At 50.5% G+C, this 17303-nt stretch overlaps 1 protein-coding gene across 1 annotated transcript; it reads left to right on the top strand.

Moving 5' to 3' along the window:
• The first annotated feature begins 6997 nt into the window (after nt 1-6997).
• Nucleotides 6998-11192, top strand: KIAA2013 (KIAA2013 ortholog). Its single transcript, XM_015829307.1, has 2 exons — nt 6998-8000; nt 10320-11192. The coding sequence occupies exons 1-2, from the start codon at nt 6998-7000 to the stop codon at nt 11177-11179; spliced, it is 1863 nt and encodes a 620-aa protein (XP_015684793.1). The 3' UTR covers nt 11180-11192.
• The last annotated feature ends 6111 nt before the right edge of the window (nt 11193-17303 follow it).

Here is a 17303-nt window from a genome sequence, read left to right as displayed (position 1 = left end):
TCTATCTATCTATCTATTTATCTATCTCTCATCATTTCTATCATCTATCTATCTATCTACCTACCTACCCATCTATTTTGAAGGTAAAATTTCCTCCCAGCTCCACTTCCCTTCATACTCACTCCCAAGTTCGTCCCCGATAGCTTCTGTCTTTTCCCCTTTCCTTACCTCCGGATCCCAGGAACCTTTTCCCTTCTTGGACCAGGGGGTACTTGGCTTCCAGCCTCCGGTCCGGATAGATGAGAGTCTCCGAGGAGAAGAGAACTTTTGACTTGGCCTGCTGGAATTTCTTCAGGGCTTCTGCAGGGCCTGAAGCAAAGAGGACGTCGTAGCTGCGAGAGGGGGGAAAGGAGACATTGGAAGGAAAGTTTACCTCACGAAGAAAGAGACAGGGAGTCATCAAGGAATTGCTTGCTCAGAGCAAACGAACCTCCCAATCTTAGCATCTTTACCCTTTTGCATTCCAAGGGTTGTTTTTTCCCTTCCAGGATGGAGATTCTGCTGTTGAGCTGCCCTACCATAATTTCAATCAGGGGTCCCCAAACTGTGGGCCATGTCCACTACCGGTCTGTGGCCTACTTGCAACTGGGCCATGTGAGTGGCTGGCTGGTATGTGCATGGCGGGTGCTTGCGGCCCCACGTGTGAGCGTCACGGGCACTGACGGCCCCACTTGCACGAGCGCTCAGGGCCTCACTCATGCGAGTGCTTGGGGCAGTGATGGCGAACCTTTGAGAGACCGAGTGCCCAAACTGCAACCCAAAACCCACTTATTTATCACCGGGTGCCAGGTGGGCGTGGCCCACTGGGTGGGCGTGGCTGTGGTGGTCATGGCAGACTGGGTGGGTGTGGCCAAGGTGGGCGTGGTCACCTCGATGTTGCTCATGGGGAGGGATGCCTGTGGAAACCAGGCAGGGTTGGGGGAGATCCAGGGGTCTCTGGCAGGTGGGACAGTGGGCAGGAGGCTCGTCCTGCGGGTTGAGGTGAGGCAGGGCTGGGGTGCCATTGTCGCAGGGCAAGGCGAGGCAGGGGCTGCTGCTGCCTGACACCATCGACCACCGCACACAGAGGTCAGCGAGCGCATGGGGGCCGACAGTGTCTGTCAGCAGCCACAGCCTGCCGGCCCCTCGACCGGCGCACTCTGGGGCTCTGCAGCCCACCACAAGAAGTTCAGAGAAGCCGCCTTTAAGCTGGACAGATGGCCAACAGCTGAGGAGGAGCTGCAGTGGGTCGTGCCCGGGAAAAGGAGAGCATGTGAGGCCAAGAGGGACGGGATGCGGGGAGGGAAACTAGCCATGCTGGGATGCATCTGGCCATGTGGGACCTCGGCGAGTTAGCGGGAAGCTGGTTGAAAAAGGACAGTTGCCATCTCTGGGGCATGGCACGCGTGCCCACAGAGAGGGCTCCGTGTGCCGCCTCTGGCACGCATGCCATAGGTTCGCCACCACTGGCTTGGGGCTTCACTGGTGTGAGCACTTGGGGTCTCCGTTGTGCGAGTGTCATGGGTGTTCTCAGCCTCAGTTGCGCGAGCACTCGGGGCCTCACTCGCACGAGCATCACGGCTGCTCTCGGCCTCAACGGGTGCTCGTGCGTGCACATGCACCCACGCCTGCCTCTCCCACGAAACCATCTCCTCTTTCCCCCCTCAGGGCTGCCAATCCGGAAAGATTGGGGAACTCTGATTTAAATGAACATCATCGTTCTAATCGTCCACAGTTTGCAGCGCGGTTAACACAACAAATCATAGTTAGGCACAAACCAAGATACAGGTAGTCCTGCATTTACAGCCATTTGTTTAGACACCTTTACAGCAGCACTGGAAAAAAGTGACTTAGGACCCCTTTTCACACTTACGACCTCTGTAGCGTCCCCATGGTCACGTGATTTATATTCGGAGGCTTGGCAACTGGTTCATACTTATGACCGTCGCAGCGTCCCGGGAAGGGGGTCACGTGATCCCCTTTTGCGACCTTCTTACAAGCCAAGTCGATGAGGCAGCCAGATTCACTTAACAACCGGGTTACTCACTTATCAGCTGCAGCGATTCACTTAACAACTGTGGCAAAAAAGGTCGTAAAATGGGGCAAATGTTAACTTAACAAATGTTTTGCTTAACCACAGATATATTGGGCTCCGCTGTGGTCGTAAGTAGAGGACTATCTGTGTTCGGCTCCTCCTGGCCATCGGAGGCATGAAGGAAGGAATCTCCCAGCTCGTGTTTGCATCCAGCAATTCTGCACATACCTCTCTGTGAAAAGGACCACCAGGTCTTCCTTGTCTGCATAGGCTTCCAAAGCCGATTTCAAAAGACGGATCTTCTGTCCACCTGTTGCTGCTCCCTGGTCCTCTCCATCCTGCCATTCTTCGCCTAATCCCAGGACCTGGACGGATCAAAGCCAATGTTGTGACAAGTTTCAAATCACTTCGTTCGTGCTTGTTCCCTCTAAACTGAACTGAACGAAACAGCTAACATCTTGTTTAGTGAACGGCTTTCACTGTGCTGGGAGTTTTCGTTTTTTACAGTATGAACTATAACAAGACTCCCAAGGCTTATCGTATTATAGTAGCCACTTAATAAGTTTGTGCTTTGGGGACAAGAACGAAAAACAATTCGCGACTAACAGTTGTAGAAACAACTAACCTTATTGCAAACTCATGAACTGAAGTTAAGAAACTGTGAATAGAATATAATAGAGCAGAACAGAATAGAATAGAACAGAATAGAATATGGAAAGGAATAGAATAGTATAGTAATAGAATGGAATAGGAAAAGAACAGAATAGGAGTAGAAATAATGAGTAGAGTAGAGTAGAATAGGAGTAAATAATGGAACAGAATAGTAATAGAAATAATGAATAGAATAGAGTAGAGTAGAATAGAGTAGAATAGAATAGAATAGGAATAAATAATGGAACAGAATAGTAATAGAAATAATGAATAGAATAGAATAGAGTAGAGTAGAATAGGAAAGGAATAAATAATGGAACAGAATAGTAATAGAAATAATGAATAGAATAGAATAGAATAGAACAGAACAGAACAACTTTAAATATACACTTTACATGTCACTTTAAATATACACTAATCAGCATACATTAAAATTAAATTTCGTTGCATTCAGCTCTCAAAGGGCAACCACCTCCAATATACACTACATAAACATGACAAAAAGTTATGCATATACCCACATACACAAACATATATGACACAGAGAAACAACACAGTCTAGTTCAGATGTATACATGTACATGGCAAGAAAAAAAGAATCCTGTGAATTTACAAGAGTGAATGGCATAAGGAACAAAGCGGTTACAGAATCTGGTGGTCCTGCTATAAATACTCGGAAACCTCCTCCCGGAGGGGAGCAACAGGAACAGGCCGTGAAGTGGGGATGTGAGGTCTCTAACTATGCTCGGAGCTCTAAGCACACAGGAGCATTTGTAAGCAGCATCCTGAACAACGGAAGCGAGCTTCCTGTAATCTTCTTGGCTGTCCTCACCACTCTCTGTGTGGACCTTCTGTTTGAGGCTCTGCTATGTGCAGTATATGCCGCCTAGTTTTGCCTCATGCTTTTCCAAGGGTGGATTTTAAAATTTGAGGAAATGCAAGGAGTTTTGAATTAGGATTTGGATTTTGTGTTGATATAACCTGGGATCTCTATTCAGATTAGGTATTTGCTAGTACCTTGAGGTTATAGTTAAAAACCTGGGCTGAACTTCTGAAACGCTTGAAGCCTTCTGTCTCCTTGGTAGCCACAGTGAGGACCAACAAATTATCTGGATGGATTGTAAAAACAAAACAAAACAAAGAATTAGACACATATCTCCCAAATTATCCTCTGTTGCTACATCTTCCTGCATTCCTCAATCACTGCAACCTTTTTTTAAAAACAAAACAAAAAATGCATTCTTAAGAGACACGGCGCAGTTATAAAACTCAGGCTGTGAATGGAAACATTTCCAGATTTATTTCGTAGACTTTCCCCATTTCTTGAAAAAAAAATCTGCTATTTGTGAACTGGGAAAGAGACAGTCTGAAAAAAATCTCACCTCTCTTTTTAATGAACAAATAGCCCAGCCTTCAAAGACTATTTTTTCCCCTCTCCCTAAATACTGACATTTTTCCAAGACGTACGTGTGGGACGTGAGCTTAAATGAGTCAGAAATGGGTGCCTGTGCTTTGCCTGAATCCTTCCCGTCACAAAACCTGCCTGGAGTTGACCGGCCAGAATAAGCAAAGCAGCTGAACTGTAATTTATAATTACACTTCTCGGGTTTCTGCTAGCCTGGTGAGCTTGTAGCACAGCAGGGAAAACGGCAAGCCGAAAACTTTTTGGAAATATAGAAGGCAGCCTTCACTCAGGAGAGCTAGCTCAGATGCCTTCAGGCTTGTGTGAAACATCGCTGGGGAAACTTCTTGAAAACTCCACATCAAAAGCATGGCAGAAAGGCAATTTCTAGCCCTGTTTGAGAAGGGAAAGTCTGTTGTTGTTGTTGTTAATTGCGAAGTCGTGTCCGACCCATCGCGACCCCACGGACAACGTTCCTCCAGGTCTTCCTGTCCTCTACCATCTTCTGGAGTCCTGATTTATATCCAGAGAAGATTGCCGGCTGAAGACCCCACATGAACGATTAAGGATCAAGGCTATTTTATTTGCCCTCCACTGCAATTTAGCAACACAGATTTGAGGCCAAACACCGGAGACATAATCTGGACCTCACAAAAGGTGACAGATTTTGAATAAAGCTCTGAAAAAAACGGTCCCCTGCCGATTTCTTGCTACCACGGACTTAAGAAGTCTGTCAAAGTGAGCAAGAAGGCACAAGTTGGGATAGTTTAAAAAAAACTTATTTTTCTTTTGCAAAGAAAGAAAAGCAGAAAGGGAGATTTTAAAAAAATACACGATGGTGTTGTGCCGAGCGAGCAAATAAAATATTTATGACAATCGCAGACCAGCGTAAGTAAAATTGCACAAGTGAGGCACAGTGTCTCTCATCCTCTTCTCCCTTCCCAGGGAAAAACCAGTTTCCCCCAAACTTTTCAACCCCCCCACCTCCCCGCCAATGATGGGAATGGCTGCCTAGAGCGCACTGCAAGAGATGTGCACACACACACACACACAACACACCCAAGCATGCATTCCTTAGCTTACCGTCTTCTGCTGCGTGGTTTCCACCCTCCAAGGGGGTTAGGAAAAACAGAAGGAGCAGCAGAGATGGTGGGGACATTGTGGGGAGACTTCAAGGAGGGGACCCCACTTTGTGAAGCCAGCTGTTGGGGGGGGGAAGGCTGCAGATTTAGCTTGGGAAGCAAGCCCCTCCTTGCCAGCCCAGAGGGGGGGGGGCTGATGTGCCACGCAATGAACACGCCCCCCCTCCAGTGTGGGGAGGAAGGGAGGGACAGAAGCCTCCTCCTCCTTCTGCTCCTCTCTTCCGTCCGCCCATCCCGGTCTCCCCCCCCATCGTCCTCCTTCTCTCTTGGGTCCAGATCCGGAGCCTGGCGTCCAGCCCTGCAGAAAGGAAGGCAGAAAAAGAGGGTTGCACAAAATCAGCAGAGGTTGCTGCCACAACTGCAGCCGGGACCCCCACTTTATTCTCAGTCTCACAGGCCCCAAAGCCCAAACCCGCCACCAACTTCCTGCACTTTTTTTTCCCTAGAGGTTTGGAGCCTAATTCCCAGGCGGTCTGTCCACCGGCTGGGGCCGATGGAAACTGGAGTCCCAAAGAGAATGTGGGAAAGCAGGGAAGTTGAGAGACGGCAGGGCAGAGCTTCAGTCAGAAGGGGTTTTCTCCCCCGCCTTTTGAAAAAGGGTGCTTTGAGAGGCTCAGAGATCTCCTGCTGCTGGTAAACAGCCCTCTGCATAAGCTCAGAGACCCTGTGCCTTCAAGGAAAGCCCTGGGAACAGAGGAGTAGTCTGCAGATGCTCTGAGATCTCCTGATGCCAATAAAAAACACTTTGTAGACCCTCAGAGACCCTGTGCCTAGAGGAAGCCCTTAAGAGAAGCACTTTGCACGGGCTCAGAGATCTTTTGCACAGGCTCTGTGACCCTCTGCCTTCAAGCAAAGCCTCAGGAGAAGAGAAGCACTCTGCACGGGCTCAGAGATCTCCTTCTGCCAACATAGAGCCCTCCGCAGAGGCCCAGAGACCTGGGAGAAGAGACGTGCTCTGCCTAGACCGGGGTAGGCAACCTCGGCTCTTTTATGACTCTGGACTTCAACTCCCAGAATTCCTGAGCCAGCCATGCTGAGGGGAAAAGGAGAGGTTTCCATGCTTAGCCATGCCGGCTCAGGAATTCTGGGAGTTGAAGTCCACGAGTCATAAAGCAGCCTAGGCCTAGGCAAGTAATCTTGGCTCTTTTATGACTCGTGGACTTCAACTCCCAGAATTCCTGAGCCAGCCATGCTGAGGGGAAAGGGAGAAGTTTCCATGCTTAGCCATGCCAGCTCAGGAATTCTGGGAGTTGAAATCCATGAGTCATAAAGCGGCCTAGGCCTAGCCCAGGGGTAGGCAACCTTGCCTCTTTTATGACTCGTGGACTTCAACTCCCAGAATTCCTGAGCCAGCCATGCTGAGGGGAAAGGGGGAGGTTTCCAAGCTGAGCCAGGCTGGCTCAGGAATTCTGGGAGTTGAAGTCCAGAGTCATAAAAGAGCCGAGGTTGCCTACCCCTGGCCTAGACCCAGAGGCGCTCCCCCCGCCTCTCATTCCCTCCCTCCCCCGGCGGGGGGCGCTCTGCGGATGCTCAGAGGCCGCCTCTCCGCCGCCAGAGGACCCCCTCGGCCTCGGGACGTTCCGAGCCCAACAGAGGCGGAGGCGGAGGCGGAGGAAGCAGCGGAGGAGGAGCCGCCAACGCCCCGCCCGGGCCCGCCCCAGACGGGGGAGAAGCAGCGGCGGCAGCGGCGGAAGAAGCGGAAGCGGCGGAGCGACTAGGCCGCGCCGACGCCGGGGACTCGCGTAGCCGCCGCGGCCGCCATGAGCTAGCTGCGCCTGCGCCGCCCCGATGTGGCTGCAGCAGCGGCTGAAGGGGCTGCCGGGGCTGCTGTCCAGCAGCTGGGCGCGGCGCCTGCTGGCCCTGCTGGCCTTCCTGCTGGTCGCCTCCTGGTACCTGGGCAGCGGCGGCGCCTGGCCGCGCCTGCTGCTCCGCCTGCGGGCCGGGGGCGGCGCGGGGGCGGCGGCGGGGTCCTGCCTGCAGGCCGAGAGCCGCGCCTGGCGGAGGGCCGGCGCCCGGCTGCTGGGCGGGGGGGACTCGGGCGGGCCCCCCGGCGGGGCGCCCCCGGGGCTGGTGGGCAACGGGCACCTGCTGCTGGACGCCCAGGCCAACCGCCTCTGGGTGGTCCCCCCGGGGGGAGCGGCCCCCGGCCCAGCCTGGCCCACCGACTACGGGCCCCTGGCCCAGCTGCGGGGCCCGGCCGGGGCTGAGAGCGAGGCGGGGGACTCGGCCCTGCTGCCCAAGGAGGGCACCCTGCGGAGGGTCCGCTGCGTCCAGCCTGGGGGTCCCGGCGGGGGCTGCCTGACCGTCCGGGAGGAGCTGCTGGCCCACCGGGGCCGCCCCCACCTCTACCTGCAGCGCCTGGCGGTGGACAACCCCACCGACCGGCTGGTGGCCCTGGAGCTGGCCGGCCCGGGGTCATCCTCCTCTTCCTCCTCCTCTTCCTCGTCCTCCTCCGGCCGCTCCTTCGCCACCAGCCTGGAGAAGGCGGGCGACCGGCAGTTCTTCCTCTCCTCGGGCCGGGCCCTGCAGCCAGCAGGCGAGAAGCTGGTGCTGGTGGTGGTGGCGGCCAAGAAGCTGGTCAACCGGGTGCAGGTGGCGCCCCGCTCGCGCTTCGAGGAGACGCTGGTGTCGGTGGTGCTGTGCTCGGAGCCCATCGAGGCCGCCCAGCTGGACGAGACCTTTGGGCGGCTGCGGGAGGCGGCCAAGAGGGAGATGATGGAGGTGCTGCCCCTGCGGGCCGAGGAGCTGGTGCAGGAACACCGCCGGGCGTGGGACGAGCTCTTCATCTCAGGTGCGGGGCTGCCACCCGGCTTGGAGCCACTGACCGCGGGGCAGGACAGCCTCGGTGCTGGGCTTTGGAGTTGGGCAGTGCGGTTGAGAGGCGTCCCCAGGGAGGTGCCTTTTGGAGGTTGGTGCCAACCAGGTGCCACAAAGATGGGAGTCCCTCCCTCCTTCCTTCCTTCCTTCCTTCCTTCCTTCCTTCCTTCCTTCCTTCCATCCATCCATCCATCCATCCATCCATCCAGTTTCCTTTCTATCTGTCCATCCTACCTACCTACCTATCTTCCTTCATTCTTTTCTATCTACCTTCCTTTTCTCCATCCATCCATCCATTTTCTTTCCTTTTTATCTACCTTCCTTCCCTCCTTCCTCCCTTCATTTCATCCATCTATTTTCCTTATTTGTCTATGTCTGTGTCTTTTTTCCTTCTTTTCTATCTACCTATCTTCTTCCTTTTCTCCATCTGTATCTATCTATCTATCTATCTATCTATCTATCTATCTATCTATCTATCTATCTTTCCTTCTTTTCTATCTACCTTCCCTCCCTCCCTCCCTTTCATCCATCTATTTTCCTTCTTATCTGTCTCTGTCTGTCTGTCTATTTTCCTTCATTCTTTATCTACCTTCCTTCTTCCTTCCTTCATCTATCTATCTATCTATCTATCTATCTATCTATCTATCTATCTATCTATCTATCTATCTATCTATCTATCTATCTATCTATCTATCTATCTTTCCTTCTTTTCTATCTACCTTCCCTCCCTTTCATCCATCTATTTTCCTTCTTATCTGTCTCTGTCTGTCTGTCTATTTTCCTTCATTCTTTATCTACCTTCCTTCTTCCTTCCTTCATTCATCTATCTATCTATCTATCTATCTATCTATCTATCTATCTATCATCTATCTATCTATCTTTATTTTCCTTCCTTTTCTATCTATCTACCTTCCTTCCTTCTCTCTCTCCCTCCCTCCCTCCCTCCCTCCCAATAACTCAAGGCTCTGAACACGTCCAACACATTTTCCTCCTGCTCCTATTTTCCCCACAAACAACAACGAACTATGAGGTCAGTTGGCTGAGAGACTGGCCCAAGGTCACCCAGCTGACTTCCATGGCTAAGGCGGAAGGTGAACTTGCAGTCTCTTGTTTTCTAGGCTGCTGCTTTAACCACAGGGCGCTCCAAACTTGGGAATGTTAAAGACTTGTGGACTTCAGCTCCCAGAATTCCTCAGCCAGCTGTGAAGTCTGCAAGTCTTAAAAGTTGCCAAGGTTGGAGACCCCTGCTCCAGTGTTCCTTACAATCCTGCTTGGGCTGTAGAGGTGCTGAGATGCACCACGAAGCTTGTCATTGACTTGAGAGTTGTGGCTGACACCTCTCCTTTTGAGATGGTTTCTTGGTAGGCAAGATTAGGAAGTCTGCAAAAAAAATAAATCACAACGGCTGCCTGCCTTAGCAGTAGTTGGAGGAGTGGAGAACAGGTTTTTGTTTCTGAGGATGGAAATCTTGATGTTTTCTCCCCCAAAGTAGTAGTATCTGGGGTACAGTATCTTCTACTCGTGTTCCCGGGAATTGGCACAGAGAGTAGGAACATCCCGTGTTCAGGAAGGGAAGGTGAGGAGTTCCAACGCCTGCCTCTGCAGAGCAAGAATGCAGAAGTCGCCTAGTTGGGACGGAGTATTTTATAGTCGGTATTATTCACGTAAAAATACGATGGTGGTTGCAAAGGCCTGACCAAGCCTGGAGTACAGGTAGTCCTCAAATTACGGCCACAATTGAGGTTAAAATTTCTGTTGCTAAGTGAGACATTTGTTAAGTTACTTTTTTCTCCATTTTACGATCTTCCTTGCCAGAGTTGTTAAGTGAATCACTGCCCTTGTTAAGTTAGCGACACAGTTGTTAAGTGAATCTCACTTTCCCGTTGACGCTGCTTGTCCGAAGGTCGCAAAAGAGGATCACGTGACCCCGGGACCCTGCGACCGTCATAAATATGAATCAGTTGCCGAGCACCTTAAGTTTGATCGTGTGAACACGGGGAGGCTGCGATAGTCGTAAATGTGGAAAATTGGTCCTAAGTCACTTTTTTCAGTGCTGTTGCAACTCTGAATGGTCACTGAAAAAAACTGTTGTAAGTCAAGGACTACTACCTGTGTTTCCCAACTGGTGCAGGTCGTGTGAAGGTTTCTCACTTCTTGGAGAAGTAGGGAGAGAGTAGAGAAACTCCTTGCCGTGTAACTATGGGTGAGATTTTAATGGGGAAGATTTCCAGCTTGCCCGGCTGTAATTGCAGAGAAGGGCAGAGTTCACTGACCAATCCTTTCTGCTTTTCAGGTGTGGAAATGCGCAAGATCACCGATGCGCACACCCCTTCCAGCGACACCGTCAACATGACGCTCTACTTCGTCCTGTCCACCACCCCGGCTCCCCTCCTGGACCCCCACATTAGCCCCGAGGAGAAGGAGAGAATGGAAGCCACTTTGAACTATGCGGATCACTGCTTCAGCGGCCACGCCACCATGCACGCCGAGAACCTGTGGCCCGCACAGCTGTCCTCCGTCCTGCACGTCTTGCAGCTCTCCAACCTGTGGAAGCTGACGCTCCAGAAACGCGGCTGCAAGGGGCTGGTGGCCGCCGGGGCCCACGGCCTCATGCAGGGGATGGTGCTCAGCTTCGGCGGGCTGCAGTTCACCGAAAACCACCTGCAGTTCCAGTCGGACCCGGAAGTCCTTCAGAACAGCTACGCCTTGCGGGGGATCCATTACAACAAGGACTTGATCAACCTGGCCGTGCTGCTGGACGCCGAGGGGAAGCCCTTCCTGCACGTCTCCGTCAAGTTCCAGGACAAGCCGGTGAAGCTGTACGCCTGCGAGGGCGGCTGCTCGAACGACCCCGTGGAGCTGACCTCGGAAGTGCACGGCCACACGTTCCCCGTCATGGTGACCCAGCCCATCACACCTCTGCTGTACATCTCCACCGACCTGGTGCACCTGCAGGATCTCCGCCACACGCTCCACCTCAAGGCCATCTTGGCCCACGAGGAGCACATGGCCAAGCGCTACCCGGGCCTCCCCTTCCTCTTCTGGTTCAGCGTGGCCTCCCTCATCACCCTCTTCCACCTGTTCCTCTTCAAGCTCATATACAACGAGTACTGTGGGCCGGGGGCCAAGCCCCTCTTCCGGAGCAAGGTCTAAGCCCCCCCCCTTCCCCAGCCCGGTTCGGCTTGATGGCTGAAGTGGGCCCCGGCTTCTTCTCTCCCTGACCTCAGCCTGGAAGCAGGACATCCGCAGGAGCTTGAGCGCATCTTCGGAAGAAGCAGCCTTTGTTTGGTGTGTGCGTGCATGTTTGCCTGTCTGGAAGACGAGCCCTCAAGGGGGAGGTTGATAAAAGACCGCTTAAAAAGAAAGGGTCTTCTCCCCAGTGATTCAGGGTCCAGCCCCTGTAATTGTAGCCATCATAGATTTGTCGGGGTGCCGCTCGAAAAACGCTTGGCAGGCAGTGTGATGGGGGAGCCCGGCGTAAGGGTGCTGAAGCTGACACCCCCAAGTGTTAAGCAAGGACCCTCACTGTGCTCCCTCACTTGCATCCTGAAGGAACCGAGATGATGGAGGAGAGGATGCTCCTTGGGGGCCGGAAAGCTTGTCACCGATGATCCAGCTCGCCCCATAAATGCAGTTTATGTGGATTATTAATAATTAAACTTCCATACCTTGTGGCTCCTTCCAGTACATCTAGGCCTAGTTCAGGGGTAGGCAACCTTGGCTCTTTTATGACTCGTGGACTTCAACTCCCAGAATTCCTGAGCCAGCCAAGCTGGCTCAGGAATTCTGGGAGTTGAAGTCCATGAGTCATAAAAGAGCCAAGGTTGCCTACCCCTGGCCTAGTTATTCAGCTGAAGAGCAGAGACGGGAAGCGAGGCAAGGACAGGATTCCGGGTCTTCGGCCAGGTGGGGACGGATTCTCATCTGACCTGAAAACCAGTGTGTAAACAGGGCAGGGAGTCAATTGGAGCTGCTGGGTGCTAAATATATATACATAACAAAAAAAACCCCAACAAAATAAAACAGTGTGGGATGGTTTGTGGGAAAGAGATCCCTTGTACAATATGTGCATAGGATTGGAATCTGTTTTTTCTGAGTCTCTGGCTTCCTTTCTTCTCTTAAATTTGGTTGCTGCCTCAGCTATTCAGAAAAATATATATATATATATTTTTAAGAGGGATTGACCCCTTTTGGTCAGTCCCTCTTGAAACCTCCCCATCTTTGCCAGTGTTAATAACTGTGGCAGAAATTTATTGGAAATAAGCACGGCGAGATACCCTTAAGTCCGTTTCCTTCCCTCCCCCCCCTTTTTTTTTCTTGGTTTGTATTCCAAAACTTTCTGTGGAATTTCAGAGCCGTTTGCTCTCATCATTAAAGCAGTTAAAAAAAGAGTCTTCTTGGTGGAATGTGTGTGTGTGTGTGTGTGTGTAGATTGTGTATGTGTGCAGGTGCATTTTTCAAAGACAGCCTAGCGCAGGGGTCTTCAAACTTGGCCCTTTTATGACTTGTGGACTTCAACTCCCAGAATTCCTCAGCCAGGCACACTGGCTGAGGAATTCTGGGAGTTGAAGTCCACAAGTCATCAAAGGGCCAAGTTTGAAGACTCCTGGCCTAACGAGAACAACAGGAAGATGGAACGTTCCAGAAAAACACCTGAGGGCTCTCAAGAATGGCTGCTGTTTGAGTGACTCAGTTTCAATCTTGGGTCTTCTATCCAAGACAAGACCCTAAAACAGCATTGTGTGTGTGTGTGTGTGTGTGTGTGTTCCTGCAAAGGAGGTGCAAATAGAACACAACCATTCACGGTGGCCCCTGGGTGTCCTAACTCTGTCCCAACATTCCCCCCAGGCCCAAAGACCCCATTGCTTCTTTCTTCTGTTGGCTTTCATTCCCATTTTGTTCTTTGATGAAAAATACTTGAAAAAAAAATTAAGGATTTTTATGTTGATGGTAAGCGATAAGGAGATGTTTAATCAGCACCTTCGGTTTGATTGTTCTTGCTTGGCTTCAGTTTAAAAAGGGGGGGAGATTTCTCTCCCCTCCTTACCCCTAAACCGAGTGTTGTTCTCATTTCTTCGTGTGGGCTTTAATTTATTGTTTGTGGGTTTTTGGCCTCTGTTTTGTTAACCATTCCAGATCGAATAACAGCCAGCTAAGAATGTACCTATACTTAATTTTAACTCATGCTTTATAACACTGATAACAGGAGTTCTCGATCTTCCTCCGAAGACAGTGTACAAAATACACAACTTTAATTACTTTTATTAGGAGTGTGGGGGTGAGTGGCTGTTGATTTAATCTTTCACCAAGCTTATTGCAGTGTCCTGGGGTGGTTCCCCCCCCCCTTAATTCTAGAGAGATTTAACAGATTTTTCTGATGATTTGAAAACAATTGTGATTATTTTAAGATACCAAAGGTTCTGGGTTTGGGGATTTTGGGGGTTTTTTTTGGTAAGAAATAAAAATCTTTCAAATCTGCTTCTACTGGCTTTGTTCTTTTTTTTTTAAGTCCTTGTTTTGCTCAGGAATTGATTTTTCTTGACTGCAAACAAGGGTCTGGAACGGGACAGAGAAAGGCTATTTGATCTCTCTAATCTCTTCGCCTTTTATCTTGTGCTTGGCCATGCTAATGCTGTCGGCAGAAAAGGATTTGTGGTGCCAAATCTCGTCCACAAAAAAGGGGGAGAGAAATTCCCGCAGCAAAAACTTTACCTGTTAAGAGAGGACCCTGGGATCAAAAGTGGAGACCTCACCTCGCAAGTAAATCTTCCTGGAGAAAAGATAAATATTTTGAGAACAAAACACCCTCATTTAAAAAAGTGGTCCAGCTAACCTCCCCTCTCATTACCTCCAACAGACCTATCTCCTGGCCCTTTTCAGTGGATGGGTGGTCCTCGACCTGCGACCACGATTGAGCGCAAACTTTCCGAGGCCAAGCGGCTGAGTGAGTTTTGCCCCATTTTACGACCTTCAAATCAAATCGAATCAGTTTATTACAGCCATATGGCCCCAAAACAGTAAAATATCCAATTGTAGGCTACTTGCATGCATGCATGCATAAAAATGCTCTGAGCATGATCTAGTGGTAGATAAGAACACATACTGTATAACAGGTCCCCAACCTTTGGGCTGCGGCCCACTAGTGGGCCGTGGCCTGCTGGCCACCGGGCCACAGGACAGGCTGGCCAGTGCGTGTGCGTGTACACCTCACTTGTGCCAGCAGCGCGGCCACAGGGCACAAAAATGATACCGTGCCGCATAGTGCAAAAGTGGGACACTGCTGTGCTGCAAGGTGCAAAAACCGGCCAATGCCATGCTGCGGGGCGCGGAAACGGTCCACCACCATGCCACAGGGCACAAAAACAGGCTGCCGCTGCACTGCAAGGTGCAAAAACGGACACTGCTGCACCACGGGGTGTGGAAACTGGCCACCACTGTGCCACGGGGCACAAAAACAGGCCGCCACCGTGCTGCAAGATGCAAAAACAGACACTGCCACACCATGGACTGTGGAAATAGGCCACTGCTGTGCCACGGGGCACAAAAACAGGCCGCCACCGTGCTGCAAGGAGCAAAAATGGCTGCCCCTGCACTATGGGGCGCAGAACCAAGACACTGTGCCATGCAAGAACGGGGCAGGAGTAGTGAGTATCACGCCGGCGCTACCCCGTCCCGTTTGCGGTACGCGTGTGCTCATGGCCCTGTGCGCACGTGCGCACGCACACGTGTAAAATGCTTTCCCCTCCTTTTTCCTCTGGTCCACCAACCTACAAAGGTTGGTGACCTTTGCTGTATAATAAAATTTATTTTAAAATAAAAACTATTAAAAGGATCTATAAATAATATGTATGTTTCCGACGAATCCCCAGTGCAGCTGCGCAGAATCGTGCCACCTGTGCCCTAATCACAGCGACAGATAGTCCTTGACTTACGAGCACAACGGAGCCCCAACTTTCCTTTGCTAAGTGAGACAGTTGCGGGTTTTGCCCATTTTACGACCTTTCTTGCCACTGTTGCTAAGTGAACCCCTGCAGTTATTAGTAAGACAATGGGCTCCCCCATTGGCTTTGCCTTGTCGGAAGGGGTTCTGTCCCAGCCTACTTGAGTTCCTTGTTAAGTTCACCCCTCTTCAAATCAAACAGGCAGAAACCGCAGGACAAACCCAAACCCCGTTTATTTACTCACAGACCTGGGGAAAACAAACACAGTCCATCGCAACTTGATTCCTAACCCGAACGGCTGCCTTCGGCAACCAGCACCTCCCACACCTCCCCTTTTAATTATGCAGCCAAGGCGTGGCTTCCGAATGCCTTCTCCTTTGCCTTTGGAGCCGCCCCATTGCCTCCCTCTGTCCTGCTCTCTTTGCTTGCCAGCGTTTAGGAGCGTCCTGGATGTCACTCAGCTGTGAGTCACCACTCTCCCCCTCAGCCTCCCAGCGCAGCTGTGTCTCCTCCTCAGACTGCAAGTCTTGTAGCTCCTCAGAGCCTCCCTCTGACTCTGATGACACTCCAGGCCCCTCCTCCTCCTCCTCTTCCGAGTCCTCAGACTCAGCTGCCGGATCCATGGGCTGGCGAGGAATCACAACAGAAACTCACCAAAGGGGATCACGTGACCCCAGGACGCTGCGGCTGTCATAAATACGAGTCGGTTGCCAAGCGCCTGAATTTTGATTGCAAGGATGCTACAAGTGTGAAAAACGGTCCTAAGCCACCTTTTTCCAAAGCTGTTGTAACTGAACGGTCACTAAACGAACAGTTGTAAATCGAGGACTGCCTATTTCTCCTCCCCTCCCCGCTTCAAATCCCCTGAAGTGGGAAAGAGCGTCCATGTTCCTTTTCTACGTAGCTCAGAAGAGCTAGAAACGGCGAACAGGCAGGCAGGAAGACTTCGACAGGCGTGTCGCTCCCCTCTTCCCAGCAGCATCGCTGATCAAAGGGGCTTCTCCCTGCCCAGCCCCATCGCCTGGCCCCAAAGTCTGGAGACCCCAGACAATGTCGGGGACCGAAAGCCTCCCTTACCTCACTCCCGCGTCTTCCTGCAAGGCGCAACCGGACCCCAGTCCAGAACCGCTTCGCTCCCGGAAGAGTTTCTCTTCTTGCAGGTGAGTTGGGTTTTTTTTAAGATGGCGAAGAAAGCTGCTCTAAAATGTTCAACCGAAGAAAGTGAGTTGGACACTTTAGGGGGAAATGGCTTGCGCAACCCTAAAGGAAATTTTTTTTAATAAGCCTCCAGCTGTGGAAGGAACAGGAGTAGCTTCAAAGGGGCCATTTTTAATCATCTTTCTTTCTTTCTTTCTTTCTTTCTTTCTTTCTTTTGTTTTTAAATAATGATTTGGGGGCTGGTTTGGAATCTCGCTCTAGTTCAGGATCAAGAAAGCATCTTCAGTTTTAAATGACTTTTATCTCATGGTGCTGCTGTCTGCCCAAGAGGAGATGGGAGGGGCGGGGATTTAACTGGGACCAAGTTTCAAACAAGTCTAATAATTCATTGGTCCATCAACTAAAAAAAAAAAAAAAAGACAACAAAAATTAATAATGGATTCCGACCAAGCAGATGGACTTTAAGAAGGGAAGCGCATGTATAAACGTATCCCAGCTAGCCTTTTTTTTTATTTGCAATGGGTTTTTTTTTTTAAAGCAGTTGGTAAGCGCATTTTGGGTTGGTCTGAAATCCAAACCATGTAAAAAGAGCTATCTACATTTTTTATTTTTGGGGCTGGGGTTTTTGCAGCCATCAAATTCTCCACCGTTGAATGCATTCCCCCCCCCCCCCAGCTATTCTTCTAGTTGCCCTGATCCATCCATTTTATTTTTGCAGTCTTTCAGGGAACCAGTCAATTACCTTTCTTTTGCACTACCAAATTCAAGCCGTTTGCTAACCTCCATCGTGGGGCAAGTTCCAAACTGAAGTACTGTTAATTCAGAAAATATCTATATACCTATATCTATATATCTATAGCTATATACCTATATCTACATCTAATGTGTATCTGTATCTATCTATCTATCTATCTATCTATCTATCTATCTATCTATCTATCTATCTATCTATCTATCTATCTATCTATCTAATCTCTCTGTCTCTCTGCCTCTCTCTGCCTCTCTCTCTGTCTGTCTATCTATCTATCTATCTATCTATCTATCTATCTATCTATCTATCTATCTATCTATCTATCTATCTAATCTCTCTCTGTCTCTCTGCCTCTCTCTGCCTCTCTCTCTGTCTATCTATCTATCTATCTATCTATCTATCTATCTATCTATCTATCTATCTATCT

This window comes from Protobothrops mucrosquamatus, unplaced genomic scaffold, assembly GCF_001527695.2.
Source record: "Protobothrops mucrosquamatus isolate PMUCROS unplaced genomic scaffold, P.Mucros_1.0 scaffold5819, whole genome shotgun sequence".
NCBI lineage: Eukaryota > Metazoa > Chordata > Lepidosauria > Squamata > Viperidae > Protobothrops > Protobothrops mucrosquamatus.
This window is presented reverse-complemented; position numbering and strand designations above follow the sequence as displayed.

What these genes read in the sequence shown, in the direction of transcription:
- KIAA2013 (XM_015829307.1), top strand. Translation starts at nt 6,998, where the DNA reads ATGTGGCTGCAGCAGCGGCTGAAGGGGCTGCCGGGGCTGCTGTCCAGC. An exon ending in GGACGAGCTCTTCATCTCAG is followed by an intron (nt 8,001 to 10,319) that starts GTGCGGGGCTGC and finishes TCTGCTTTTCAG; the next exon opens with GTGTGGAAATGCGCAAGATC.